Source organism: Xiphophorus maculatus, chromosome 3 (assembly GCF_002775205.1).
Source record: "Xiphophorus maculatus strain JP 163 A chromosome 3, X_maculatus-5.0-male, whole genome shotgun sequence".
Classification (NCBI taxonomy): domain Eukaryota; kingdom Metazoa; phylum Chordata; class Actinopteri; order Cyprinodontiformes; family Poeciliidae; genus Xiphophorus; species Xiphophorus maculatus.
The window spans coordinates 877,320-905,164 of record NC_036445.1 but is presented as its reverse complement, the minus strand read 5'-3'; the positions used below and the strand labels follow the sequence as shown (position 1 = coordinate 905,164).

The 27,845-nt window shown below is 45.9% G+C and overlaps 2 protein-coding genes across 2 annotated transcripts; one reads left to right on the top strand and one right to left on the bottom strand.

Annotated features, from left to right (window-relative positions):
• Positions 1–1,263: 1,263 nt before the first annotated feature.
• dcst2 (DC-STAMP domain containing 2) lies at positions 1,264–11,604 on the bottom strand. Its single transcript, XM_014474397.2, is given in 16 exon segments — positions 1,264–1,444; positions 1,537–1,641; positions 1,861–1,954; positions 2,843–2,967; positions 3,050–3,189; positions 5,266–5,366; positions 5,568–5,735; positions 5,803–5,967; positions 6,038–6,195; positions 6,869–7,082; positions 7,164–7,229; positions 8,294–8,488; positions 8,628–8,729; positions 9,572–9,733; positions 9,810–10,066; positions 11,480–11,604. Coding segments are annotated over 16 exon segments (2,319 nt in total). The 3' UTR covers positions 1,264–1,302.
• dcst1 (DC-STAMP domain containing 1) lies at positions 6,955–27,845 on the top strand. Its single transcript, XM_023331154.1, has 16 exons — positions 6,955–7,018; positions 11,583–11,833; positions 13,182–13,256; positions 13,338–13,466; positions 14,318–14,457; positions 19,293–19,464; positions 21,537–21,680; positions 23,102–23,223; positions 23,295–23,452; positions 23,910–24,009; positions 24,082–24,177; positions 24,261–24,387; positions 25,254–25,370; positions 25,641–25,783; positions 26,216–26,332; positions 26,710–27,845. Exons 2-16 carry the CDS (start codon positions 11,731–11,733, stop codon positions 26,803–26,805), a joined length of 1,839 nt encoding a protein of 612 aa, XP_023186922.1. The 5' UTR covers positions 6,955–7,018; positions 11,583–11,730; the 3' UTR covers positions 26,806–27,845.

Genomic DNA, 27,845 nt, shown 5'->3' with positions numbered 1-27,845 from the left:
CTGAGCCAAAAAGCGAAGCTCTCGATTTACCGGTCGATCTACGTTCCCACCCTCATCTATGGTCATGAGCTTTGGGTCATGACCGAAAGAACGAGATCGCGGATACAAGCGGCCGAAATGGGTTTTCTCCGTAGGGTGGCTGGGCTCTCCCTTAGAGATAGGGTGAGAAGCTCAGTCATCCGGGAGGGACTCAGAGTAGAGCCGCTGCTCCTTCACATCGAGAGGAGCCAGTTGAGGTGGCTCGGGCATCTGGTCAGGATGCCTCCTGGACGCCTCCCTGGTGAGGTGTTCCGGGCACGTCCCACCGGGAGGAGGCCCCGGGGAAGACCCAGGACACGCTGGAGGGACGATGTCTCTCGACTGGCCTGGGAACGCCTCGGGATTCCCCCGGAAGAGCTAGAAGAAGTGGCTGGGGAGAGGGAAGTCTGGGCCTCCCTTCTGAAGCTGCTACCCCCGCGACCCGACCTCGGATAAGCGGAAGAAGATGGATGGATGGATGGATATATATACACACACACAAAAAACTGAAAAATAACATTGAAACCTTGAATATGAATGGCTTTGTATAGAAGACAAATAGTGCCACTGGGGAAAGTTACTTTATTAGAAGATTAAAGTCAGAATCCTGAGAAAAAGCCAGAGTTCTTTTTTTTCTTTCTTCCAGTGTCCCAAATGTTGTTCCATAGTACGGAAGAACATCAGGGCCACTGAAAAAAAAATCATTCTGACTTTAATCTTCTGAAATCAAAAGTAAAAATTCCTTTTTATATTTTTCCAGGTCTCTAATCCTCTTCCATAGATTCAAGCTTTTTTCAGTTTAGAAATTAGTTTGCTCAAAATATATCTTTTGAAACTGAAAGAAGGCGTCCATTTTCCTTCTGAACATGTTGTGCATGTTTCTGTCAGGATTCTACTGGTTTAATTTAACTGGTGCAACATTAGTAGCTTGTAGCGTGAATTAACCAGTTTAACTTTACTGGTCTCTTTTCCAGTTTGAGTCTTTACAAAATCTGTTTTTGCTGTTTTCCTAGAGCTAACTGTGCAGATCGTTTCTTCTTCGTTAAGTTGTTGTAGCTTCTAAGCTTAAGAAATGTTAAATGTTTTTTTGTTTATTAAATGTCTGAATTCTTAAAAAGACAAAACAAACTGAATGGGTCCAGATCCGGGATTTTCCACCAGATCCACCTGAACGACTCCAGGAGTTTATAAAAGGAGGATTAAAATAATGTTTTAATGTGGCAGCGTTGGGTCGTTACTACGGAGTTCAGCTGAAGGTAAAAATATGTTTATTATTCATAACATTCAGTTTATTGCAACACTAGACTGTTGGTTTCCATGACGACCCGGAGTCTGAACTCGAATCTCAGTGAGGGCTTCTGACGAGTAGGAGTCGCTGTCGGAGTCCGAAGACCCGGACCGGTCCTGGTACGCCATGTCTACTTCACTGACGGCAGACAGAGTGGGAAAACAGACGATCAAGAGTTTAAAATGGAGGAACAGAGAAGTGGGAGGAGCTTCACCTGGACGAGTTTTTACCTGGGAGCGCTGACGTAGTCGCCACTGTCCTGGTCAGACCGGGCCGACCGGGCCGAGTTCAGGGCCTCGGACCACAGGGGGAGCTGCTCATCGTCACTGGAGTCTCTGAGGGGAACAGGAGGATCCGGGTCAAAACCAGGAGGAACCGGGTCAGAACCAGGAGGAACCGGGTCAGAACCAGGAGGTCTGTTTGGTTCTGGGTCGGATTTGATGGTTCTGCCATTTTTCTGCAGTTCTGTCGGGTTTAGAAGTGGTTTGGGTCGGTCAGTGGTTCTGGTTCTACTGGTGTTTCTGGTGCAGGTTCTGGATTGACGGGACACTCACAGCTCCTCCTCGCCGTCTTCCTGGGAGGTCAGAGGTCGAATGCAGACGGCGCACACGTTTCCTAGGCTGTGGAAACACGTCCGACAGAAAACGCCTGGAAAACATCAGAACCAGAGTCAAGGTGCATTCAGGTTCTGCTGGGATTTTCTGGTACTTTCAGGTCAGTCACTGAAAACAAACAGAAACATCTGAACTGCAGCTGAAGCATGAAATATTAATATTCCTTTGATTATAAGGCGCCATTTATAAAGTTACAGTCAAAAAGTTACATAGACAAAAAATGGAGGTTCAGAAAGTTTCAATGTCAAACTTTAGATATAAACTAGGTAGATATAACTAGATATTTAGCTATTTAGTTAGCTAAATATTTAGCTAACTAGCTAAATATTCAGCTGGATATTTAGTTTGGTTTGGATATAATCTGGGTTATCTGGTGGAATGAAGGTACCGCCTCTAACTAGCTAAATATTTAGCTTGTTAGCTACCTAGCTAGGTAGATATAACTAGATATTTAGCTATTTAGTTAGCTAAATATTTAGCTAAATATTTAGCTAACTAGCTAAATATTTAGCTTGTTAGCTACCTAGCTAGGTAGATATAACTAGATATTTAGCTATCTAGTTAGCTAAATATTTAACTTGTTAGCTACATAGCTAGTTATGTAATTAGCTAATATTTCTGAACAGCTAGCTAATACTTAGTTTGAAACAGACATTTATAAATAAATGTTTAGTTGGTGAAAAATGAACCTGCATTTTTCTCTAAATAACTCAAATTGTTGCTGCTGAGTTTTGGCAGCGACTTCTGGAGTATGAGTTGATCCGATCTTCTCCAGGTTCTGGTTCTGACATCATTAGAATCTAAACTCAGAACACAAAATCCCCACCGTCAATACTGACGAAATAAACCAAGTACAGCCCACGACCCGGCAGGATGACCCTGGACCGAACCCGGTTCTGATGGACCACAGTCTGTTTGTCACCTGAGCATCCCGAGACGTCACAGACGCCGGTTTGGTCGTCCTTCTGCCTGACGGGCTCGTTGCAGCCCAGACAGGTGAGGCAGGAGGATCCGGTGAGGAAGGACAGGTAGGCTCCACCTGGCAGCCTGGACACACAAACATTTCTGCTCAGCTGGATATTTAGTTTGGTTTGGATATAATCTGGGTTATCTGGTGGAATGAAGGTACCGCCTCAGCAGCGCCTGCATGCAACTGGTGCCGGCGCCGGCGGCCCGGTCGGCCAGGTGTCGGATCGCAGACCTCCTGAGGGCCCGGCCCACAGACAGCCTCTCGCTCAGGATGTGCTGGTGCAGGAACCGGATCCTCTCCTGCAGAACACAAAGCAGGGCCGGTCACCTGGAGGTTCAGGTTCCTGCTCTCTGATTCGGGTCGCCGTGTTCTGGCAGCGTGGGAAGAGGATCCGGCAGGGACCAGAACCAGGCCCGTTTCTGCAGCATGGAGAGATAAGAGGCCATGTTGGAACATCAGCCTCTGTCCCGCAGCATGACGGATACATCTGCTGCTTCTGCTCATCACTTCCGGTTCAGAACTACAACTTTAACCATTGAAAGAAGGAAAGACTTTAGTTTTAGGGAAATCATGAAGCATTATGTTTTTCCACTTCTTGTTCAGGACGTTTGGAGGAGGAAGAATATTGACTGGGTTACAGACACTGCTAACGAAAAAGCTAGTTGTGCTAAGACTCAGGAACAGGGTCATTTTTTCTTGGCAGTATTTGATATCTGTGTTTTTCAGTTGTCCTCTGGACTGAGTAGCTGCTGCATTTTGCCTGCAAGTGTTTTGCATATTTTATGTCTAAATTAGGTGAATTTATTGCCAGATCACATAGTAGCATTTATACCTAAAGCGAAAAATTAACATCCAATAGAGGTGATGGGCAGAGATCGGAATCATGGATGATCGGAAAAAACTTGATGGGAGCGTCCGTCATAGAAACTACTAGAAAGATTCTTAACAGTTGAGCAGTAAAACTTAACCATAGATGTCAACCTTTACTCAACTGGAAGTTGAATAAAGTACATTTATTTAGTGGATGCTAAATTTGGCAAACGTGTTCTAAGTTAGCAAAAGCACTAAGCAAAAATTAGCTCCACTATTTTAGCCAAAAGGACCTGAAACCGTTTCAGAGAGCAGAACTTCAGCAGGAACGCAACGCGACTTTCAGGACCTGAAGCCCTGCAGGACGATGAGGAGGAGGCCACATGATGAAGAGCTTCGTTTCCCTCAGATGGAGATTCCTGCTCCCTCTATAGGCTGGAACGTTTGGGAATATCACGGAAAAGTATTGTGATAATCTGATTTAAATGAGTTAAATCCCAGTTAAAACCTCGGAGCGCCTCGGTCACGTTCAGACCTGCCTTCAGCTTCCTCCTCCAACATTCCTGCTCCAGATTCCTCACATGCCGGTCTGCTCCGCGACCTTTCACCCACAGCAGCTGATCTTCATCTGGAGGCAGAAAGCTTCGAAAACACGCTCAGCTAGAGCCGGAGGGGGCGTGGCTTACCGAAATCTACCTGCCATCAGGTAGCTATTGCTAGCGACTCCCACTTGGAGGAACTGATGTTAGTGTAGCTTCAGATGTTACAAGCTAACTTCCTGTTTAGAGTCCAGACTGAACAGGAAGGAGCAGCTGCCAGATGTTTGATTTGAACTGCAGTCGGTTTACCGGTAAACCCAGCCTAGATCTGCTTCTGTAAAGCTGCACATAACAAACCTCTGAATGCTAACAGCAACCTCACTTCTACGGAAAGCCAGAAAGGCCACAATCCATACAATAAACTATTTGGTAAAGGAATATTAATATATGTGACAAAAACTAAATATTTAACGCTCCTGCGGTTAAGCGCTACGCTCAAGAACAGAAGGAAAGTGATGAGGGTGTCCATCAGACCGTCAGTTCACAAAACCACCAAAAAAAAAAAAAAATTTCTCTACATGATAAGTAAAATAAATATTTCAATATCCATCCATCCATTTTCTAACACCCTTGTCCTTCATGGGGTCGGGAGGAGCTGCTGCCTCTCCAGCTAACGTTCTGGGCGAGAGGCGGGGTCACCTAGACAGGTCGCCAGTCTGTCGCCGGGCAACACGGGGACACACAGGTCAACACACACACTCACACCTAGGGAGAATTTAGAGAGACCAATTAACCTGACAGTCATGTTTTTGGACTGTGGGAGGAAGTCGGAGTATATTTCAACATATACTGTATGTTCAAAATTTCTGCTGCAGCTGAAAGAAAATTAAATTTAAAATGATTTAAACTGATTTATTGCTAACTGCAGCCGGCCGGTTGAGACCCGGAACCAGTCGACGTTTTCTGCAGTGTTCTTTATTTTCTGACATGGATAGCCTTCCATACGGTCAGCAGTGTTTTCAGTACCTGTTCTTGATCCGGATAATAAAAAGCACAGAAGATCCGTTTGAGGCGCTGAACGAATCCTCTGAACAGAGAGATGACCAGAGCCATACCCAGCAGGAAACCTGCAGAACCAGAACTGGATCAGAACCAGAGCCAGAACCACAGCCATACCCAGCAGGAAACCTGCAGAACCAGAACTGGATCAGAACCAGAGCCAGAACCACAGCCATACCCAGCAGGAAGTCTGCAGAACCAGAACCGGACCAGTTTTAGGTCTGGTCCCGGTTCTTGTTCTGGATCTGGTCCGGTTCTGGTTCTGGTACCGAGCAGGAAGTTGATTCTGTGGTCGGGCTCCTGCGGCTGCACCAGGCACTTCCTGCTGATGACGGTGATGTTTCCTGTCTGGAAGACGTTGAAAGACGCCACCAGGTCTCTGAAGATGTCTGAGGCGTAACCCGACCCGTTCACCTGGACCGCTACCTGGTAAGGGGCTGAGAGGACGCGCCGTTACCATGGAGACCATACAACAACGCCGCCTCACACCGCGCCACGCCTCACCTCTGGCGACCACGTCCACCTCCACCTGGTGGTGCACCTGGTCCACGATCCAGAAGACCAGGAAGTCCATCACCACGATCAGGCCGCCCGCCACCAGGTGCCTGAAGACGGAGGCCATCTGCACCAGCATGCCGCGCCGCTCCTGCTGCGTCAGGCGCAGAGACACTGCAGAGAAACGCAGCGTTAGCTGCTGCTGCGCCTTCTGGTTAGCGGTACCTGAAGCGGCGGTTCTTACGTGGCGTCACGTAGGTCTGCGCCTCTCTGCGCGTCAGCGGCAGAACCGAAGCTCCGCCCTCCGACGCCACCTGCTGGTCCAGCTGTCTAAACTGAGCGCTAATGTATAAGTTATCAAAGCGCAGATCCCGGAGGTACTGGCGCTGGTACATCAATGCCCTGCCCACACACACACACACACACACAATAAACAGTATTCACACCCTAATGTACAGAAGTTTTAGTAAAAATATACCCACTACAATATAATTTATAATATACCTAGAGGGTTTTATCACAGGTTGGCACCACCTATTTTATAAATAGCTCTCATGTGTCGTCACACTTTGATCTTATTTAACAAGCAGTGAAACTGAAGAGGAAGGAGAATTAAACCTTGTTTTCTAAATTTTTTGCACATAAAATCTAAAAAGTGCGGCATGCATTTGAGATAGCGCTAAATGAAATGTAGCACAGATGTTCTGCTTCTGGTTCTGGTCTCAGATGTTATTTAGAGAACAACCAGTAGACAGGAAGTGGAAGAAAACCAAAACTCAACTAAACGCCTGGACAATAATGGAGGAAAATGCAGAATACCTGAGACTTCCACAACGTCCTAGTCAAAGTCCAGACCTGAATCCATCTAATCTAAGCTGCTTTATAAAGAGAAAAGTCTGTAGATATTTAAAACTGACAGGACAACCCCAAAAGTTCTTCACTGTTGATTCAGGTGAGCTGAATACAAAGGCATGCCACACTTTTCAGATTTAATTTTTTAAATCATTTTGGAAACTGACGCCACTGACACGTTGTCTGTTCTGAAGCTGAGTGCAGCCGAGCGGTGACCTCTGACCTGAGGAAGGACAAGCCCAGCAGCAGGAAGTTGGTGTAGGCCAGCAGCTTGGTCAGCGTCTGGAAACTCTGCAGGTCAGCGGAGATGTCGGCCAGGATCTGCTGGGAGACCTGCTGCAGTGTGCGGCTGGCGTTGGCGTCCACCTCGAAGGTAACCGTGGACGACAGGTTGAAGTCGAACTCATGCATCAGCTTCCTGAACGCGGCGACCGTGGCTGAAACAGGCGAAAGCGGTTAGGCGGCGGTTAGGCGGCGGTGGCAGCGGCGAGCAGCAGCTGCAGGCGGAGGTCACTCACGCTCCGCCAGGTGCCGCTTCAGGTGGGAAGCCACGTACGACGGGATGATGCAGAACAGCTCTCCGGCTGAAACACACCAAAATTATTCATGATAATCAATAAATCAGTTAATCACATGATGAATTAATTAAACTCAATTTGCAAGATTTATTGTTTTTGTCTCGTCTCTGGAGGATGAAAGTTTTCAGCCTGCTGCTTTGGACCATTTTGTTTACAGAGATTTCATAATTCATTTTATTTGCACTGTAAAAATACTAAATCCTACCAAGTAAACTTGATCTAGTTTCTAGTGCAAGTATCTTACTACATCTGAAATAAGTCAAAACTAACTTACAAATAACTTTTTGGCTTGTTTAAAGTCAATAATTGTTTAACATTGATGAAATAGTTCCAGCTCCCTTGGCAGATAAATTTCTTATAACAAGACATTTTTCTGCCAATAATCTGCCATCAATGATCAATTTTCATCGATATTAAAAAAATATTGACTTAAAACAAACTGAAAAGTTACTTATGATTTAGTTTTGCTTTATTTCAAGTGTACTAAGATATTTGCACTGGGAACTAAACCAAAAATACTTGGGAAGATTTTGAGTTTTTGCAGTGTGTTGTTTCTGTTGTTTTGTTTATTGCATTAGCCTTGGATAAACTGGTGTTAGCCTTGTATTGGTTAGCATTAGCCTTGGATAAATTGGTGTTAGCCTTGTATTGGTTAGCATTAGCCTTGGATAAACTGGTGTTAGCCTTGTATTGGTTAGCATTAGCCTTGGATAAACTGGTGTTAGCCTTGTATTGGTTAGCATTAGCCTTGGATAAACTGGTGTTAGCCTTGTATTGGTTAGCATTAGCCTTGGATAAACTGGTGTTAGGCAGTAGGAAGTAGGAAATGCAGTGGGTGACCAGCCTAGCTTTGCCAGGCACTAACCTCTCAAAGCTAACGCTAGCTAGTGGTTTCCTTTTCTTCAGCTAGCACCAGTGTCTTTCATTAATCAGATCAGTAGCTTCAGAATGGACATAGCCTCCTGCTACAAGGAAGTAGCCACTGCTGGGTGAACAATAGTTTTAATTTTGGCACTAAAGGCACCTAGGTGAAAGCAATTATTTAAAGGAAGTGATGTCAGTGAACGCACCGCGAGCGAGGTTGCAAAGCGGCAGAAAGGCGTCTACGATTTCACAAAGGAAGTTGAACTCCTTCAGCAGGTTGTTGCAGTCTTTCCGACCCTGGGCGAACAGATCCCGGCACTTCCTGTACGGAGCGCCCATTTTATCGTTGCAGATGTCTCCAATGTCCACCAGGAAGTGAAGGACGTTCCTCAGGGTCCGCGCTGTGGGGTCAAAGGTTACGTTAATTTACACAAACGGGCTTCAAAACAAAAAGACGAATCAAAGAAAAACCTGAAGATAACGATGGAGGACCTTTGATCATATTTTTGTTGTCTAATGGTGTAGAGAAGGATGACTGACCAACATGGCGGACGCTGTCCGTCAGAGTATTGATGAAGTTTTGGACTCTTCCTGCCACGGCGTACGCGTTTCTGCTGATCTTTCTGATTTCATCAATGGCAGCTGCAAACAAACCCAACACATTATTCAGTTTATTCTGAAGAACCTGTGTAAATATTTTTAGTTCATTTTAAAGGGGACTTATCATACAAAATCCACTTTTCAGACTTTAAATACATTTTGTTGTGTACATGTCGTGCAGAAAAGTTCAGTCGTGGTGCATAGATCTCTCTATATTCTGTTTGGGTCATATTTTTCAATCCGTTCAGCTTTCTCTACTCTCTTCTATGTTTTGAATTATTATGTCACATTATTTGCTGCGGAACAGCTAAACAAGGTCAGAAACTTCCAGCTAACTAGTTTCCTTGACTCCGCTATTTTTATTTCTCACAGCCATTTTGTCGTCAAATTAAAGGAAGCTATCAGTAGATAAATCAAAATGTGCGATTGCTGTATTTTAATGCACACAGTTAATGTTGGTATGACGTCCTAGCCGTCCTAGCAGTAGCATTGTGTGCTCTGCTTATGTTAGCACTGTGTGCTAGCTTAAGGTCTTTGGGGACAAAACCATTCACTTTGAATAGCATCATTACATAAACAGTTTGGCAAAGTTTTCTGTCGTTTTTGTCTTGAGGAATACAGGATCCAAATGCATTCAGTGACATTTTTAGCACTGGCGTTAGCTAACGTGCTAACTAAGCTACCATGTTTAGCAATTGTGTTCATTCATGTGGTGGTAGCATTTTCTGACTATAACATGTAAGGCTGGATGAACAAGTCTACCGTTGATGGTCTCGTTCCACCTTATGCACACCACCACTGAATGATTTAGATGTCAAAAGGATTTTAAAGCAGGATATGCCCCATTAATGTCAGATGATTTCTATGAGAGGGGCGTGTCTTACAGAAGAGAGGCGTGGCCGCTTTCTGCATCAGCTCTTTCGTCTGATTGGCTGCCAGCTCGGCGCTACACAGCAGGCTGGCAGCGGCCCGCTCCGTGTTCTCCATCGTGTTCCTCATGGGCCCGGACACCACCGCCGACACATACAGGATCAGGATGCCGCGTGCTGGACCAGAAGAAGACCGGACAGCTTACTGACAACGTCCAGCTCCGATAGATTCAGGTGAACGCCTCTGACTCACCTGAGAACAAGGTGGGCAGCATGACCATGATGCTGGCCCGGAAACCTACTGACAGCCCCATGCCAAACGCGATGAGCCCGGCCAGAACCAGTGTGGAGTTGACGCAGAACCGCAGTGGCTGTTTCTGCAGCAAGAAGCCCAGCAGTCCATAAATAAACGCCAGCAGAAGGCCAAAGAGAAACGCCACCAGGCTCCGCCCCGCCCGCACCAGCTGGGGGCCGAGTTTCTTCTTTCTGCGGCGAGCGCTCACAACGGACCTGGAAGTACCGTTAGCAGAGTCCATTAGGTTTTGCTCTCTTGCCACCAGACCTACGATCTCCAACATGTGGAGATGAAAAGTTAGGATCCGCCAACAGGATCTGAACACGGCTCCATATCCAGAGGAATTCATCCTCCATGTTTCAGCAATAAAAATTAAATCACTGAATGAAAAAGTTCCTGGACTGCTAGCTAGCCTTAAGCTAACAGTTAGCTGTATGCTAGCATCAGATGAACTGCCTCAGCACTGTTGACCGAAGGATATCAGCAGTGGGACAGTTTTAGGCATAACAATGTCAAACTAAACAAATTGCATGAAACCTCAGATAATCTATTTACAGTTTATCAACAGCTGTCACTGCAACTGTCTTAAGTGTTAGCTTTATGCTAGCTACTTGTTCAGACGTCTTCTGGCTGCCAAGATGCTGTTAGCACTATGCTACCTAGACCTGGCTAGTAACTTGTTAGCTTTACTCAGACAGCTTCCGTGATTACAGCTGGAAACTAGAGATCATGATGAAATCAGGGTTTAGTGATGAACTCTGACCTGAACCTTCAGAGCCACATAAAGACATTTACAAAGTCGGCCTTCTATCACCTCAACATTTCCAGGAGTAAAGGGCTAATGTCTCAGTAAGATCTAGGGAAACTAATCCACACATACTCGTACGTTAAAGATTTGTTGTCATTATGTCAACCTTCCGGACCCGTCAGGTCTTCAGGTTCTGAACCAGAACCAGAACCAAATATGGAGAAACAGCATTCAGCTTCTATGCATCACACATCTGGTACAAACTTCCAGAAACATGAAAAACCAACAACTAGGAGGACTCTGAAGGACACTGAGTTCCTTTAAATCAAGGCGCTCTCAGTAACTGGAACATTGATTTATTTTCATTGTTTTTAAACCTTTCATTTATTTTCCTGCTGTAAATTAATATTCATCATTTCTTTTTGTCATGCAAGGATTTCGAACCACCTGTAAGAAGCTTCAAAACTTTTATGGCAAAACATGTTCATTTCTGCCTCAATTTGTAATTTTGTAATGAAAAATTAAACTATATTTTTATCCGTTTTACATTCTTTAGTCCTTAAAATATCAGAATTTGCACATAATTTTATACGTCTATCTGTCCGATCACGTAATTTTAGAATATTAAATCAGATGTTCTATCAGTTAATTGAGGAACATTTTTAGCAAACGTACTTTAACTTGTGTTTACAAGAGTCCAACCGACCCCACATCACCTCCACCCTCGCACCGCCAGGGGGGGACCGTACCTGTTCAGGTGACTTTTGGCGCTCCGATGCTAACTACCTTTTCAGGTATCCTCAGTGACTCCCCAGACGCTAACGTAATGCTAAGTAGTCTTCAGGTGTTAGATGCTAACCTGTAGCTTTATGCTAACTACCTGTTCAGTGTCCGTGTGGCTCCGCCCCTCACCACCTGGACAGCGATGTCCCCATTCAGCAGGTGTCGTTTCTCCTCCTCAGGTCCCATCTTTTTCATTTCAGACTAACTGAAACCGGTTGCCATGGAGACCACAGGGGCTTCCGGAAGCTCAACAGTTTGTCAGAACTTTTAACTGATGGCGCATCCTGACCCGCAGACACCTTCAGCTCTTCCCTGATTCGCAGAAGACCTGCCCGCTGCCTGCTCCAGATGTGTGGGGCCCCTCCGGTGGGGTGGAGGGCCGTCCGGCTTCCACAGGGCAGCCGGGCGGCCCAGGTCGGCAGAGGCCTGTTCGGCGCGGCGGGCGGCTCAGGTAAACCGAGTTTTAATAACTACATATTTTTATTTTTATTTTTGTGGTAGTTTTTTTTTCTTTCATTTTTTATAATTGCTACTAAATTGCTCTTAGGATTTATTCATTATGTATTCTGACTAAATTATATTTATTGTCCAAATGTGTTTGATGTTTTAAAGTTCTTTTCATTCATTAATTTAACCTTTTTTTAAAAAAAAACATTGTTCTTTTAACTAATCCCTCTGGTTTTGAATGCAGATTTTTTAAATATTGGACTGTTGTCAGATGTGTTACCATAGCAACAAAGTCGGGTTTAATTTCTTTTTTTTATACAACCAGCTGATTATGACTGTATATAGTTTGAAAACTTTATAGATCCAACAATATACTCCTCATGTTTGAATAGTTTAGTATCACTTTATAACCAAAAAGTTGTACATTTTTACTGTGTAAAGAATATATTATTGAACACAAAGAAATATATTGTAGAACATAGAAATTATTTTGTTTGTCTAATAATATTTTCACATTAAAAACATGATGCCGTTCGTTGTCTGAACACAGTACTGTATTTTACTGAATGTGAATTATTTAACTTTCATTTTATTCATTATGTTTGCACAATAATAATCACATTCATACAATATAAATATTACATTGTAAAATTATTAAAAGGTTTTTTCTAGTGTTATAATTATATATATATTGTAAGGACATCAAAATATGTTGTACAAACATGAAGAATTTATTGTTACAACAAAAACATTTTCACAACCAAAATTGACTTCCCTTTTATCTGGATGGCAGCTTTCTGCCTCCGTAGATGATTAATGAATCAAAAACTCAAATTATTTGAGTTTTTCAGAACTACACTGAAAAAAAGAGAATGGAGCTCCAATTTAAGAACAATTGTGTTCATTTGTTACATGTCATCCAGTTAGGTTTGTCAAACATACTTTATTTACATGACAACTGAATAAACTTAATTGGATGACATGTAACAAATGAACATTTTTTAAGCAGGTTTTCATTCTCTGTTTTCAGTGTATGCTTGTAAAGCCCAGATTCCCAGCGAAGAAGAAAGTTCAAGCCGTCTCTTGTACTGATCATGATGGTTCTTCTGAGATGTTTGGCAAACAGGATGGATGAACTGCAGAGGAAATGTGTGTTTATATATAACATTTTGTTATAGAGACATAAAAAGAAAACACTGGAAATACTCATAAACAAATGAAAAAACAAAAAGGACTTTTAAAGTACTCAGCTAAAAAGTCTAGGAGGAAAATAAAGACGATTCACTCCGAATCTCATAAAGATGGATTTTTAAAAAGTAATCAAATCTATTTTGTTGTTTTCTATGCTTTAGTTTTGTACCTGGGATTTGCCCACAACTTACCGCTGACCTTTGACCTGAAGCTGGCAGTAGGGTTTGCATTTGTCGGTGAGGAGATGTCAGACTCACATTCCTCCTTTAAACCACATCCTGATCGGGTGAACACAAGTGTGTGTGTGCGTGTTTCAGGTGTGTGTATCGTAGGTGGATTCCTGTCCTCGTCCTTCAGATGTACCATCCTCCTCACGTTACCCAGCATCCTCGGCTCTCGTGGTCGTTCCTACCTGATGGTTATGATTGTGATGATTCTGTACAGAGGTACACACACACACACCCCCACACCCCCACACACACACACCCACATACACACCCCCACACACACCGACACACACACACACACACACACCCCGACACACACACACACACACCCACCCACACCGACACGCCCACACACACACACACTCTCCAGACTCTCCTGCTGTAATTTCTGACCCGTTGGCTGGTCTGTAAATCATTCCTTCATCTTTTCACCACAATCCTGGAAATTATTTTATATGGAGGTAAATTTGTTTCACAATTATTCAATCAAAAAAAAATAATCTCAATTTAAAAACATAAAATTGTGTTCAAAACTTTTTGAATTGTAATGATTTTTTTTAAACAAAAAAAGCTTTTTTAAACAACTTTTTTAAAAATTAAAATCACTCATTTTTGTCTTATGAAATGAAAAAGTTATTTGCAGAACATAAACTTTTATTTGCCCATGAAGAATTTTTTGGTTGACAGCCAAAGTTTCTGGCTGCGATTCTCAAAGTTTGTTTGATGCTCCCTTTTTTGGTTGAACTCCATAATCTCCATTTACCTCCATAATTTTGTCTCCAGACGAGTGAATCTCAAGAGTTGTGCAAACATTTTCTGCACCACTAGGTGTCACTGTGCTGCAGTGAGCCTCCGTCATTCCAGCACCACGAAGTTTGTTCAAAAATAAAAAACAATTGAAGCAGAAAAAAGTTTTGAAACTGAAAGAAGTTGGAAATTGACAAAAAATATTTGAAACTTAAAAGAAGTTTTCAGATTTCAGGGTTTTTTTTCCTTTTGAACAATCTTTTTGGCCCTGTTTGAGCTCCGTATCTGTGACCTGCTGCGCTGTCCCATCTCTCCATCTGCAGGTCCGATCTCCAACACGGAGCGGAACGCCGAGGTGGCGGCGCTGTCGCTCAGCTGCAACCTGGACCTGCAGGTGCAGCACAGCAAGGTGCTGTGGCGGCTGGCCGCCAGGCCCTTCCTGCTGGTTGCCAAGCAACTGATGGTGAGGGAGGGGCGGCAGGTACACAAACGGTCACTGCAACATAACAGGAAGGCTTAAAATAAAAATAATAAAAAGTTTACAGGGAATGAATAAGTGGAACTGATCAGGAAGCTTCTGATCAAATGTATTGATTAATGCAGGGGTGTCCAAACTTTTCCTCAATCATCATGTCAGAAGCACTTATAGGACTAAAAATCTAATCATTTTAAAAACTATAATCAAAAGTTGTATTATATTTTTTCCCAAGCTGAACAATAAACTAAGCAGTAAATTGTTAAATTTTTTAAAAGTTAGCGACGCATAAATTATTCCACATCTTAAAGTTAGAAGGGCTTTACTTGTTTGCCTTATTAAAATATGGATATAAATTTAAAAAATAGAATGTATTTAATGTATTCTATGCAATTAGACCAGGATTTATGTGACTTACTGTATTAATTTATTATTGAAAATCTGCTTAATTGGGATTATTTACTGTGAAGTCAAACAGGAAGTAGAATATCTGGTCATTTTTATTTGATCAGAAATGATTCACCCCAAAGAGATGCATTACCTCTCCTTGGGCTGCCACCTTATCGTGGTGGAGGGGTTTGAGGGCCCCAATGATCCTAGGAGCTATGCTGTCTGGGGCTTCATGCCCCTGGTAGGGTCACCCAAGGCAGACAGGTCCTAGGTGAGGGACCAGACAAAGACCCCAATGATGAGCAAAAACATTGGACTTGGCGTTCCCTCGCCCGGACGCGGGTCACCGGGGCCCCACTCTGGAGCCAGGCCTGGAGGGGGGGCACGATGGCGAGCGTCTGGTGGCCGGGCTTTTACCCATGGAGCCCGGCCGGGCTCAGCCCGAAGAGGAAACATGGGTCCCCCCTCCCATGGGCCCACCACCCGTTGGAGGGGCCAAAGGGGTCGGATGCATTGCGTGATGGGTGGCGGCAGAGGGAGGGGACCCTGGCGGTCCGATCCTCGGTTGCAGAAGCTCTTAGGACGTGGAATGTCACCTCTTTGGTGGGGAAGGAGCCGGAGCTAGTGCGTGAGGTCGAGAGGTTCCGGCTAGAAATAGTCGGTCTCACCTCGACGCATGGCTCTGGTTCTGGAACCAGTCTCCTTGAGAGGGCTGGACATACTTCCACTCTGGAGTTGCCCAAGGTGAGAGGCGTCGGGCAGGAGTGGGCATACTTGTTGCTCCCCATCTCGGCGCCTGTACGTTGGGGTTTACCCCGGTGAACGAGAGGGTAGCCTCCCTCCGCCTACGGGTGGGGAGACGGGTCCTGACTGTAGTTTGTGCTTACGGGCCGAACGACAGTTCAAATTACCCACCCTTTTTGGAGTCCTTAGAGGGGGTACTGGAGAGTGCTCCTCCTGGGGACTCCCTTGTTCTGCTGGGGGACTTCAACACTCATGTGGGCAATGACAGTGAGACCTGGAGGGGCGTGGTTGGGAGGAACGGCCCCCCCGATCTGAACTCGAGCGGTGTTCTGTTGTTGGACTTCTGTGCTCGTCATGGATTGTCCATAACGAACACCATGTTCAAGCATAAGGGTGTCCATATGTGCACTTGGCACCAGGACACCCTAGGCCGCAGTTCGATGATCGACTTTGTCATTGTTTCATCGGATCTGCGGCCGTATGTCTTGGACACCCGGGTGAAGAGAGGTGCGGAGCTGTCCACTGACCACTACCTGGTGGTGAGTTGGCTCTGGTGGTGGGGGAGGAAGCCGGTCAGGCCTGGCAGGCCCAAACGTGTTGTGAGGGTCTGCTGGGAACGCCTGGCGGAATCCACTGTGAGACGGAGCTTTATCTCCCATCTCCGGCAAAACTTCGAACACGTCCCGGGGGAGGTGGGGGACATGGAGTCTGAGTGGACCGTGTTCCGTGCCTCCATTGTCGAGGCGGCTGTGGCTGCAAGGTTGTCGGTGCCTGTCGCGGCGGCAACCCTCAAACCCGTTGGTGGACACCTTCGGTGAGGGATGCCGTCAGGCTGAAGAAGGAGTCCTATTGGGCCTTTTTGGCCTGTGAGACTCCGGAAGCAGCTGATGGGTACCGGCAGGCGAAGCGGCATGCGGCTCGGGTGGTTGCTGAGGCAAAAACTCAGGGAGGAGTTTGGAGAGGCCATGGAGAAAGACTTCCATACGGCTTCGAGGCGATTCTGGTCCACCATCCGGCGTCTCAGGGGGGGAAGCAGTGCAGCACCAACACTGTTTATAGTGGGGATGGTGTGCTGCTGACCTCTACTCGGGACGTTGTGGGCCGGTGGGCAGAGTACTTCGAAGACCTCCTCAATCCCACCAACATGCCTTCTATTGAAGAAGCTGAGCCTGGGGTCTCTGGGTTGGGCTCTCCAATCTCTGGGGACGAGGTTGCCGAGGTGGTTAAAAAGCTCCTCGGTGGCAAGGCCCCGGGGGTGGATGAGATCCGCCCGGAGTTCCTTCAGGCTCTGGATGCTGTAGGGTTGTGTTGGCTGACCCGACTCTGCAATATCGCATGGACATCGGGGGCAGTTCCCCTGGATTGGCAGACTGGGGTGGTGGTCCCCCTGTTCAAAAAGGGGGACCGGAGGGTGTGCTCTAATTATAGAGGGGTCACACTCTTAAGCCTCCCTGGCAAGGTCTATTCAGGGGTCCTGGAGAGGAGGGTCCGTCGGATAGTCGAACCTCGGATTCAGGAAGAGCAGTGTGGTTTTCGTCCTGGTCGTGGAACACTGGACCAGCTCTACACCCTCGGCAGGGTCCTGGAGGGTGCATGGGAGTTCGCCCAACCAGTCTACATGTGTTTTGTGGACTTGGAGAAGGCGTTCGACCGTGTCCCTCGGGGAGCCCTGTGGGGGATTCTCCAGGAGTATGGGGTACCGAGCCCTTTGATACGGGCTGTCAGGTCCCTGTATGACCGATGTCAGAGTCTGGTCCGCATCGCCGGCAGTAAGTCGGGCTCGTTTCCGGTGAGAGTTGGACTCCGCCAGGGCTGCCCTTTGTCACCGATTCTGTTCATCACTTTCATGGACAGAATTTCTAGACCAGCCAAGGTGTTGAGGGGATCCGATTTGGTGGCCTTGGGATCTCATCTCTGCTTTTTGCAGACGATGTGGTCCTTTTGGCTTCATCAGGTCGTGATCTGCAGCTCTCGCTGGAGCGGTTCGCAGCCGAGTGTGAAGCGGCCGGGATGAGGATCGGTGCCTCCAAATCCGAGGCCATCATGGTCTTGAGCCGGAAAAGGGTAGAGTGCCTTTTCCAGGTCAGGGGGGGTGTCCTGCCCCAAGTGGAGGAGTTCAAGTATCTCGGGATCTTGTTCACGAATGGGGGAAGAAGGGAGCGGGAGATCGACAGGCGGATTAGCGCAGCGTCTGCCGTCAAGTGGCGCTGTACCGGTCCGTCGTGGTGAAGAGAGAGCTGAGCCAAAAAGCGAAGCTCTCGATTTACCGGTCGATCTACGTTCCCACCCTCATCTATGGTCATGAGCTTTGGGTCATGACCGAAAGAACGAGATCGCGGATACAAGCGGCCGAAATGGGTTTTTGTCAGGTCTAAATACCTATTAGAGACAATTTAAACAAATACAGGAAAGACAAGAGAGTTAGATTCTTTGTTTCTCGCGAGGAGAGCAGACAGAGATGTGTTTACAGTTACAAATCTCCGACCGCTCTGGAAACACATCTCCCACTCCCCTATTTTATTGATTTTAGGAACCCCGCCACACGGGGCGCTGCAACTCTATGGGGTGGGGTCAAAGCATGATTGCAGCGCTAATGACATTCACTAATCTAGACACATGTTATCTATACTCTAAATCTTTCTTGCTCCAGGCACGGTGTGGAACAAGACACATTGCATAGCTTCAAAGCAACGGCTTTGTATCACAAAGAAGCACAGAGCAGAGTTTATTGTCAGGCCTGTAAAACTCTGCTGGGAGCAATTAACACCTCCGTCTTGTAGGAAGTCCTGCAGGGCAACAGCTGCTGAGAGTAGCTGTCACCCCTATTTCCCAGGGAAGTCTCAGGATAGAATCAAAGTTATTTAACACACAGAAACATTATCTAAATGTAACTACAAGGCTACATGATACAACAAATATTTGATAATTACTAAAAATACAATTTATCCAACAGTTTTCTCCGAAGGGTGGCTGGGCTCTCCCTTAGAGATAGGGTGAGAAGCTCAGTCATCCGGGAGGGACTCAGAGTAGAGCCGCTGCTCCTTCACATCGAGAGGAGCCAGTTGAGGGGCATCTGGTCAGGATGCCTCCTGGACGCCTCCCTGGTGAGGTGTTCCGGGCACGTCCCACCTGGAGGAGGCCCCGGGGAAGACCCAGGACACGCTGGAGGGACTATGTCTCTAAGCTGGCCTGGGAACGCCTCGGGATTCCCCCGGAAGAGCTGGAAGAAGTGGTCGGGGAGAGGGAAGTCTGGGCCTCCCTTCTGAAGCTGCTACCCACGCGACCCGACCTCGGATAAGCGGAAGAAGATGGATGGATGGATGATTCTGCCCTCGTTAAAAACAAAACGTCTCCATGTGCGTCTGCCACCAGCCCGATCTGCCTCCATGTTTAGGCCCCGCAAATTCAGTCCATGGACCGCCAGCGGCCCCTGAGCCGCACTTTGGACATCCGGCTTCATGTCTATTTTATTTTGGGCGAAAAGTTTTTAAATTATAAAGCTGCCCAACCTGAGAACCATCGATTAGTCCAGAACGGCCCGGTTCTGCCAGGTTCTGCTGGGTTCTGCTTGGTTCTGCTGGGTTGTGCTTGGTTCTGCGGGGTTCTGCCAGGTTCTGCTGGGTTCTCCTGGGTTCTGCCAGGTTCTGCCGGGTCTCTGTAACGGATCTGTCTCTGTGTTTTCCTCTCAGAAAGATAAAGTGGAGTTTGAGTCGGAGTCTCTGGACATCAACAAGAAGTTCCAGAACGTCCGAGACGAAGTTCTGCTGCAGTACGGATATGATCCGATCCAACCCGGCGGCGCTGCCCGGGAAAACAGCACTCAGGAGCAGTTTGCCTCCAACACTAGGAGGCGCTGTGACGGTGAGGTGACCTGCAACTGGTTCTGGACCCGGTTCTGGACCCGGTTCTGGACCCGGTTCTGGACCTGGGTCTCTGCAAACGCTACATGTTCTGTCTGAATCCGATTTTTAAAGGCAGGACAGAAGAAGATGTTGGAACCTGGGCGCCACCTAGAGGAAACAACCAGAAAAAAGAGTGTTTTATAAACAATAATGGAATATATTATCACCAGATCTGGTTTCTATGATGGAGTGTTTGGACCAGAACAAGAAACAAACATATAAAGAATGAGGAAAAACATCATAATAACACCAGAAGAAACTCGTTCTGGTTCCTCATATTAAGAGAATAAAGTAATATGACTCCAACATGAAAATAATATAGTAATCACATTAACTGAGGCGATCTTGTAAAGTTATACTTTGGAATCAGTTTTACAAACACGACAACCTTAATCTGCTCAAACATCAGCTTCAGATTATTATTGGACTTTGAATCGATTGATCAACAACTGAAAAGAAGAAAGAGCCGTGAACTGGACCAGCTGCTCACGTCTTCATGACTCCACAAGCTTCTCATTTTCTACAAATGTTATGACTTTCTTATGCCCATTATTATGACTTATTGTCATAATATCATAACTCTGTTCTCGTAATTTAAAAAAATCTCTTAGTCTGGCCCCTAATACTCTGTTGTAGTTCAAAGACTCTTTCAGGGGTTTTTCCAGTGGCGGTTTCTGATATTGGCAATATGGGCAACTGCCCAGGGCGGCATCTTGTTGGGGAGGCATGAGCGCTAGGAGAGGAACGCCTCTTACTCCTAAATATGAAGCTTTGGAACCAGTGGTCATTTCTCCATCTGTAACCTGGTCCAGACCAGCGGTTCTGTTAGGGCGGTTCTGTTAGGGTGCATTCACACCCTGTTTAGTCCATTTTAATCAGACTGTAATTTGTTTGCCTAGAAAGTAATTCGTCTGGGGAGTGTGAATGCAAATTGAATTCCAAAACGGACTGAAAAAGCGAACTCTGACCTCCTGAAAACCTCGGCCTCGGTCCGGCTGAAGTGATCTCTGAAACGGTTGGACAGCAGTGTGAACGCAAGCGGATCGGAGACCGCTCCAAAAGCAGGAAGCTAACTGCAGGGCATTCTGGGTAATATATTACTCTCTGATCTGCGGGAGATGTTGTGCCGGTTGCCATGGCAGCGGGTCTGCGTACCGAGAGCGAGGAAAAGCGTAATATGAATGGTTTAAAGTTGTTTTACTGTTTATCAGCTTATTTTCTCTTATTGCCTCGTTTGTTTGAATCTAACAATCATCAAATAGGGATAGGATGACATATTTCATAAAGTTTAAGAGTAATGGTTTGTTACATTTTGACAAACTAATTTTAACAGTGGCTTTTATGTAATATTAAATATTAATATTTAATTAATATTAAAATTAATTAATATTTAATTAATATTAAATTAAATATATTTAATATTTAATATTACATAATATAAAGTCCTCTACTGCTTCTTGACAGAAACCAAACTGTTTATAGATTTATATCAAGGGAAAATACATATTTTACATATCAAAACATTCCTAAGCTTCAATTTAAGCCATATTTATATAAATCTGGTAAGAAATTAAGGCGCTGCGATCATTTTTGTGACAGATTCCTGCTCAGCCCCCATTGGAACAGCCTGGTGTTGTGGACAGACTCACTGCGTCGTAACGGCGCCTGCAGGAGCGTCGCTAGCATTAGCAGCTAACAGGCGATGTGCAAAGTAGTAATGTAACAATGAAGCTAAAATCTGACACCACTTCATTTTTGTTTAAATTTTGTGAATTAGAAAGTTGCACTGGTCTTCTTCAGTGATTCTTGGTGCAGCGCCCCCACAGGCGACGAGTGGAACAGGGTTTTCAGTTAGTTTGGATCGTTTGACACAGTGCAGTGTGAATGCAAAACACAGCAGCTGAAAAAGTTACAAACGTTGCAATTTTGGCCCCCAGTCGGCCTGAGTCTACCGGACTATGAGATGTGAAAACACCCTTAGAGCGGTTCTGTTAGAGCGGTTCTGTGTCTTTGAAACCCTTCTGTGCTCAGGTGTGGTGGACGAGGGCATCCGGCGCTGCGCTGGTTGGTTCAGGCAGAAGTGGAGTGAGTGCATGAAAGCCATTCCTGTTCCCATCATCAACCACATCCTCTGTATTTCAATGAAATTCGACTTCCTGTGTGACGTCATGAGAAGTGAGTTTCTGTATAAAAAGTAAATTCAAACTTATTTCTGCTGACTGTTTTACACATTGATTCATTTAACCTGAAATAGAAGCAGAAAGAGACATAATAGCCTCCAGTTTGGCTAGCATTAGTGAAAAACACAGTGGTGGGCACTGCTAGCTAAAACGTTAGCTGTGCTATCCCTAAGCACTAATTACAAATTTTAGTTCTGCCAGTGGAGGGCACAATTCCTCTATTCCACTAATAACAAGCTAATTTTTAGCCTAGCGCTTTAGCATTTTAGCTAACTTTGAAAACATTTTGCATGCTTAGTTTTCCCTAAATTAATTTTTCCTAATAACTTCTAAAGCACTAATTTATTTGCCTGTTTTATAAACTTTCAGCACTAATCATAAACCTTAGTTTATGATTTTTAAACTTTAAGCTGTTTATGTGGAGAATGTGAAGTCGCCCTCAAAACAATTGCTAAATGTGAATTAGTGCATGTCTGTGTATTTGTCTGTGTACTTCATAATTTGTTTTAATTCTTGCCATTTGTTCTGCAAAGTTTCTTTAAAAAAATGAGAGACAACATGAGAAGAGGAAATGAAATTGCTGTCTTCAACCACTTCAAAATAAGAGCATGAATATAAACATCTAACTACTAGAAATATTCTTAACGGTTTGCAACCAAAATTTCAGCACAGATGTCAAAATGTACTCAGGTCAGTATAGCAAACATCTTAGTTAGCAAAGCGGTGAGTTCTACTAACGCACAACACACAGCGCTAACATGATATTTAGCGCACACTAATGCTAAAGAGCAGTTCAAACATGGTACCTAGTAGAAGCTAACGTTAAAGCGCTACACAAACACATTATTTAGTGAAAGTTGAATCTAATGCTAAAACGCTAATGAACATTTATAAAACAGCCGAGGAAACTAATGGTTTGGAATTTAAAATTGTATTTAGGGAAAGCTAAGTTTGCTAAATGTTTTCAAAGTTAGCAAAAATGCTAAAGTGCTAAACTAAAAATTAGCTTCGTGAAGAAGAGTGACGCTCCTCTCACAGTGCCAGAGTCGCCAAACTTCTCCAAACGCTTCCGGTAACAAGAAGCAGGATCCCTTTTATGGCAACATCCTTTGCAAATATGTTTTCAGTTTTTAACTGTTGCAATGCGGCTGAAAACCGTTTCTGTTTATAGTTCTACTTGATTTCTGCTTCAGCTGGTGCTTTAACTTCTCTCTCATATGTTGACTTTCTAGTGAGTTTCTTGGTAAATTTTAGTAGCGCTTAGCAGAAGCGTGTCCACCATCAGAAAACGCGTCCAGCAGCAGTAGCATCTTCACCTTCTACCCTTCCAAGCAGCCATACTGGTTCAGAGTGATGACCTTTAACCTTTGACCTGTAACTGTCTGAGTTTCTAACGGCTCTGTTCCCGTCCTTCAGTCATGACTCCGTGGTGCAGAGAGCAGATTCCCGTGGAGAGGAACTTCGGTCAGCTGTACGATCGGCTCAACGTTTCCATGGACCGTCTCTCCAGAGAGTTCCGCGCCCGGGTCGTCGTCCAGGTCAGAACCGCCAGAACCACCAGAACCACCAGACCCGGTGAAACTCACACGTTTCCCCTGCCGTCCAGCAGGAGGAGCAGCAGCAGTCGGTTCTGGACGGAGTCCAGTTGGACCGGGTCTTCACTGAGTCCGTTAAGGAATCCTTCCAGCGCCTGACGAAGAGGATGGAACAGGGGATGAAGGTCCTGGAGATGGTGCTGTCCTTCACCTTCATCACCGTCTTCATCCAGTAAGATCCACACCTTCATCACCAGTTTGACCAGCAACATTGGCTTCATCATCACTGCTGCTGCTTCCTCCTCTTCCTCCTCCCCCTTTACTTCTCCTCCTCTTTTAGGTTCTCCTCTTCTTCTTTCCTTCCTCTTTCTTTTGATCCTCATCTCTCCTTTTCCTTTTCCTCTTCTCTCCTTCCTCTTCCTCGTCGTCCTCGTCCTCCTCATCCTCATCCTAACCCTCCTCCTACTCCTCCTCCTTTCCCTCCTCCTTTTCCTCCTCCTCCTCCTCTTCCTCCACCTTTTCCACCTCCTCCTCATCCTCAACCTCCACCTTTCCCTCCTCCTCCTCCTCCATTCCCTCCTCCTCCTCCTCCTTTTCCTCCTCCTCCCCCTTTCCCTCCTTTTCCTCTTCCTCCTCCTCATCCTCCTCTTCCTCCTTTTCCTCCTCCTCCTCCTTTTCCTCCTCCTCAGGGCGGTGCAGTACCTCCGCTCCTACAGGACAAACATCTCTTTTGACAACGTCTACATCACCTCCTACTTCAGACGGATCGACGAGCGCAGACGACGAGCGGTACAACCTCATCCTCCTCTTCATCACCATCACAGTGATGAAGGCTCACTGACTCTTCCTCTTTCCTCTCAGGGGAAACATGTCCTGCTTCCTCTCAGAAAGTCGGAGAGAAAACGGTTCATCGCCCCGATGAGTCCGAAGATCAACTCTGAGGAGCTGATACAAGTGGTGAGCAGCCTCCATTACCACGGAAACCGCCAGGTGTCATCATCCTCATCCTCATCATCAGCTGGTTCTGCTTGTGTCTGCAGGCCTCAGCAGGCTTTCAGGTTCTGGCCATCTCACTGCTGGCCGTGGTCCTGCTGGTCATCGACTTCTCCCTGTTCCACGTCCTGGACATCATCAGCAGACACACCTTCACACAGTTCAACATCACAAGTACACACACACACCCACGGCCACCCACCCACCCACACACACACACACACACACACACACACACACACACACACACACGGTCCGGTTGATCTGGTCCATTGAGAAAACCTCGGAACACAGCAAGTGAAAGATTTAGCTGTGCTAATGCTACAGTGCTAATCATAAACATTAGTTCTGCTAATGCTAAAGTGATGTGCTAACACGGTGTTCAGCGCTAACTTCATCCATGTTTATAGCCATCGTGTGTCTGTGACGCTTTGTCACGCAGCTAGCTGTGTGGTTAGCGCTTCAGGAAGGATTCTCTGGATCAGAACTTTCTCTTACAGCTTCAGTTTATAGTTGTTGAGTTTTGATAACGCTGTTGCTGACTTGCGCTAAGCTAAAAAAAAGTAGCTCCACTATTAGCATATCAGTGGCTGTGAGCATAGCAGCCAGAAATTTTACTCTGGCAACTGTAGCGATATTTGGGAATATTGTTATTCAAGTAACAGTAAAATGTATGTTGTAATAAAAATATATTTTTTTAAAAGTTACTGTAGTAAATGTAAGTTACCCACCTCTGGCAGTGGATCCAATCATGAAGGAGGAGGACAACCTCCAAAAACTTTAACTACATTTCAAATCAACAGCTGGAAGAAAAATTTAATTAACCAGTTCAAACCAGTTCAAACTGGTTTAAACTGGTGATAGTGAACTTAAGCAGTTCTGCTGGGCAGAGCGGTGCGACATCAACCAGAACAACAGAAATTTGTTGTTGGAAACAGAAAGTCCAAGTTAGCTATTATTCTGACCCAGTGAAAAATCTGCATTAATCAAATCTGAAATGCTTCAGACTGACAGTCAGAGGCTCCGCCCCCTTCCTGCAGGCAGCCATCACATCGACATCAGCGTGGGCGGAGACACCATGATGGCCCGCCTCCTGCGCACCACCATCTCTGGCTTCAACAGCTCCTCCGAGACGAACGTCCAGAGCGACAACCGCGGTGAGTCCCAGTTCACTGAACTGAACTGAATCACACTGAACTGATTCATATGGAACTGAATCATACTGAAGTGAACTGGATTTGAATTGGCCCTGTGGTCTGTATTGGTGCCCTGTTGAAACTGGTTTTTCTGCTGGTAATAAACCAGTATGTGCAGGCTGCAGGATGTTGGACACACATTCACCCAGCAGGGGGCGACAGCTTCCTCCCTCTGCAGACTGTAAAGAGCATCTGAACTCACTTCCTCTTCCTCCTCCTCCTCCTCCTCAGCATGCATGTCCGCCCCCTCCCGCCTCCCTTTTGAAGTGTATGCGAGGTGTGTGGGCGGAGTCCTGGTGGTGGCGCTGTTCAGCTGCGTCCAGGTTTACACCAACCGCCTGCGCCACGTCATCGCAGCTTTCTACAACCCAAAGGTAAAAACACCAACAGCACCTGAGTCCATCATTAAAAACTAGATTTAACTAGAGCGAGGACGCAAAGACACTGGACAAAACAGAAACCCGTCCGTCCACCTGTCTGTCTCTCTGTCCACCTGTCTGCCTCTCTGTCCACCTGTCTGTCTCTCTGTCCACCTGTCTGCCTCTCTGTCCACCTGTCTGCCTCTCTGTCCACCTGTCTGTCTCTCTGTCCACCTGTCTGCCTCTCTGTCAACCTGCTGCCTCTCTGTCCACCTGTCTGTCTCTCTGTCCACCTGTCTGTCTCTCTGTCCACCTGTCTGCCTCTCTGTCCACCTGTCTGTCTCTCTGTCCACCTGTCTGTCTCTCTGTCCACCTGCTGCCTCTCTGTCCACCTGCTGCCTCTCTGTCCACCTGTCTGTCTCTCTGTCCACCTGTCTGTCTCTGCAGAGGGAGAAGAAGCGTGTCTTGTTCCTCTACAACCTGCAGCTCCATAGACGGCTGTCGTCCCCCAATTGGAAGATGAACATGAGCCGAAGACAGAGGACGAGGACGGGGATGAGGACGGTGAGCATGTTGTCGTCCTTCAGTCTGTCAGACGGAGCCGTTTGTCAAGTTGCACTGTAAGAAACTAACAGCAATAATTTGGTTTATTTAGCACATCGTAGAGAAAAACAGTCTCCATGTTATTCATTCATTCCAAACTAAATATTTCACCAGAAAAATATTTTCCTAATTAAATATTTAATTTGAAAGCTAAATATTAAATCTGCAACTCTGACATTTATAAATGTAGGAATAAAATGGTGAAAATATGACTTTGAAAAATGAACAACCAAATTTTTTCTCTGACATTCTAAACAAACTCAATTATTGCTGTTAGTTTTGTGCAGTGTGTCATCGACAGTACTCCAGCTTCTTCTTCTTCTGCTCTCTGCCTGCAGATGTTTCAGCGCCTGACCAGGTGGGGGCGCCGTCTCCTTCGTCACCCCCGACAGGATGCCTCAGACCAGGAGGAGACTCACTACGCTAGCAGCTAGCAGCTAGTCGGGGATCCGCCTGGAGACGCTCTCACTAACGTTCATCACCCCAGATAAAACACGTCCTCCTCCTTCATGACTGGAGACCGAAACCGGAGATAAATGTGATGCAAAGAAAATCATCTGGAAGAACGACAACTTTCCCTGGAATGTCAGCCATATTTATGAGGCTCTTCAGAACAAACAGGCCGCACCAAATCACTCAATAATAAATAAAACAACAGATCTGATCTGAGTCAGAGTTCAGGGTTTGAAACACCATTAGTCTTCACACCAACTGAACTTTTCCTCATTTCTTCGTAAAACATGGAGAACGTCTCTGAACATCAGTTCAGTCCTGCCACAGATTGGCTCAGGTCTGGGCTTTGACTAGGCCACTGATCTCTCTCTGGCTGTTTGTTTTGAGTTGTTGTTCTGCTGGAAGGTGACCCTTGACCCCAGTCAGCTCTCCTGCAGGGTTTGTGCCCAGAATGTTCTGATTTAGCCCCACCATCAGCATGATGCTGCCATGTGTTCTCTCATATGTCTTGGTCCTCTACCTGAAGCGGAGCAGAACTCTGCAGTTTGGTGGTGTATGAATACTTGTGTACTCAGACTGCGCCACTCATGGAGGAAGAGGAAGAGTTCACTGCTCCTCTTTCTGCATGCAGCCCAGGGTTTGACCACGTGATGTGATTACCGCCGCAGCATGACGTCAGCAGCTGATCCGCTGCAGCACGTGCAGCGCTGCTTCACCAAACTGACTCTGGATCAGATTGTTCCTCTGAACCGCCGCTGACCTCAGCAGCCGCTAATCCTTCTGATTCTGCTGCAGTCGGCTGGGTTCTGATTCCAGACCTGCAGCCCGCCGTCAGCAGCTGCCTGGAAACTATCACACCTTAACCCAGCGGTTCCCAAAGATTTTCTGCCCCCCCCTATGAATTACAATAAAATCCCCTCCTCCCAAAAAAAATCAACTGGTCCCACATCATTCGACCAGACATAAACCTTTACACATATTTTGTTTTCAAACTCCACTGAAGTTTATTTCACATTTCAGG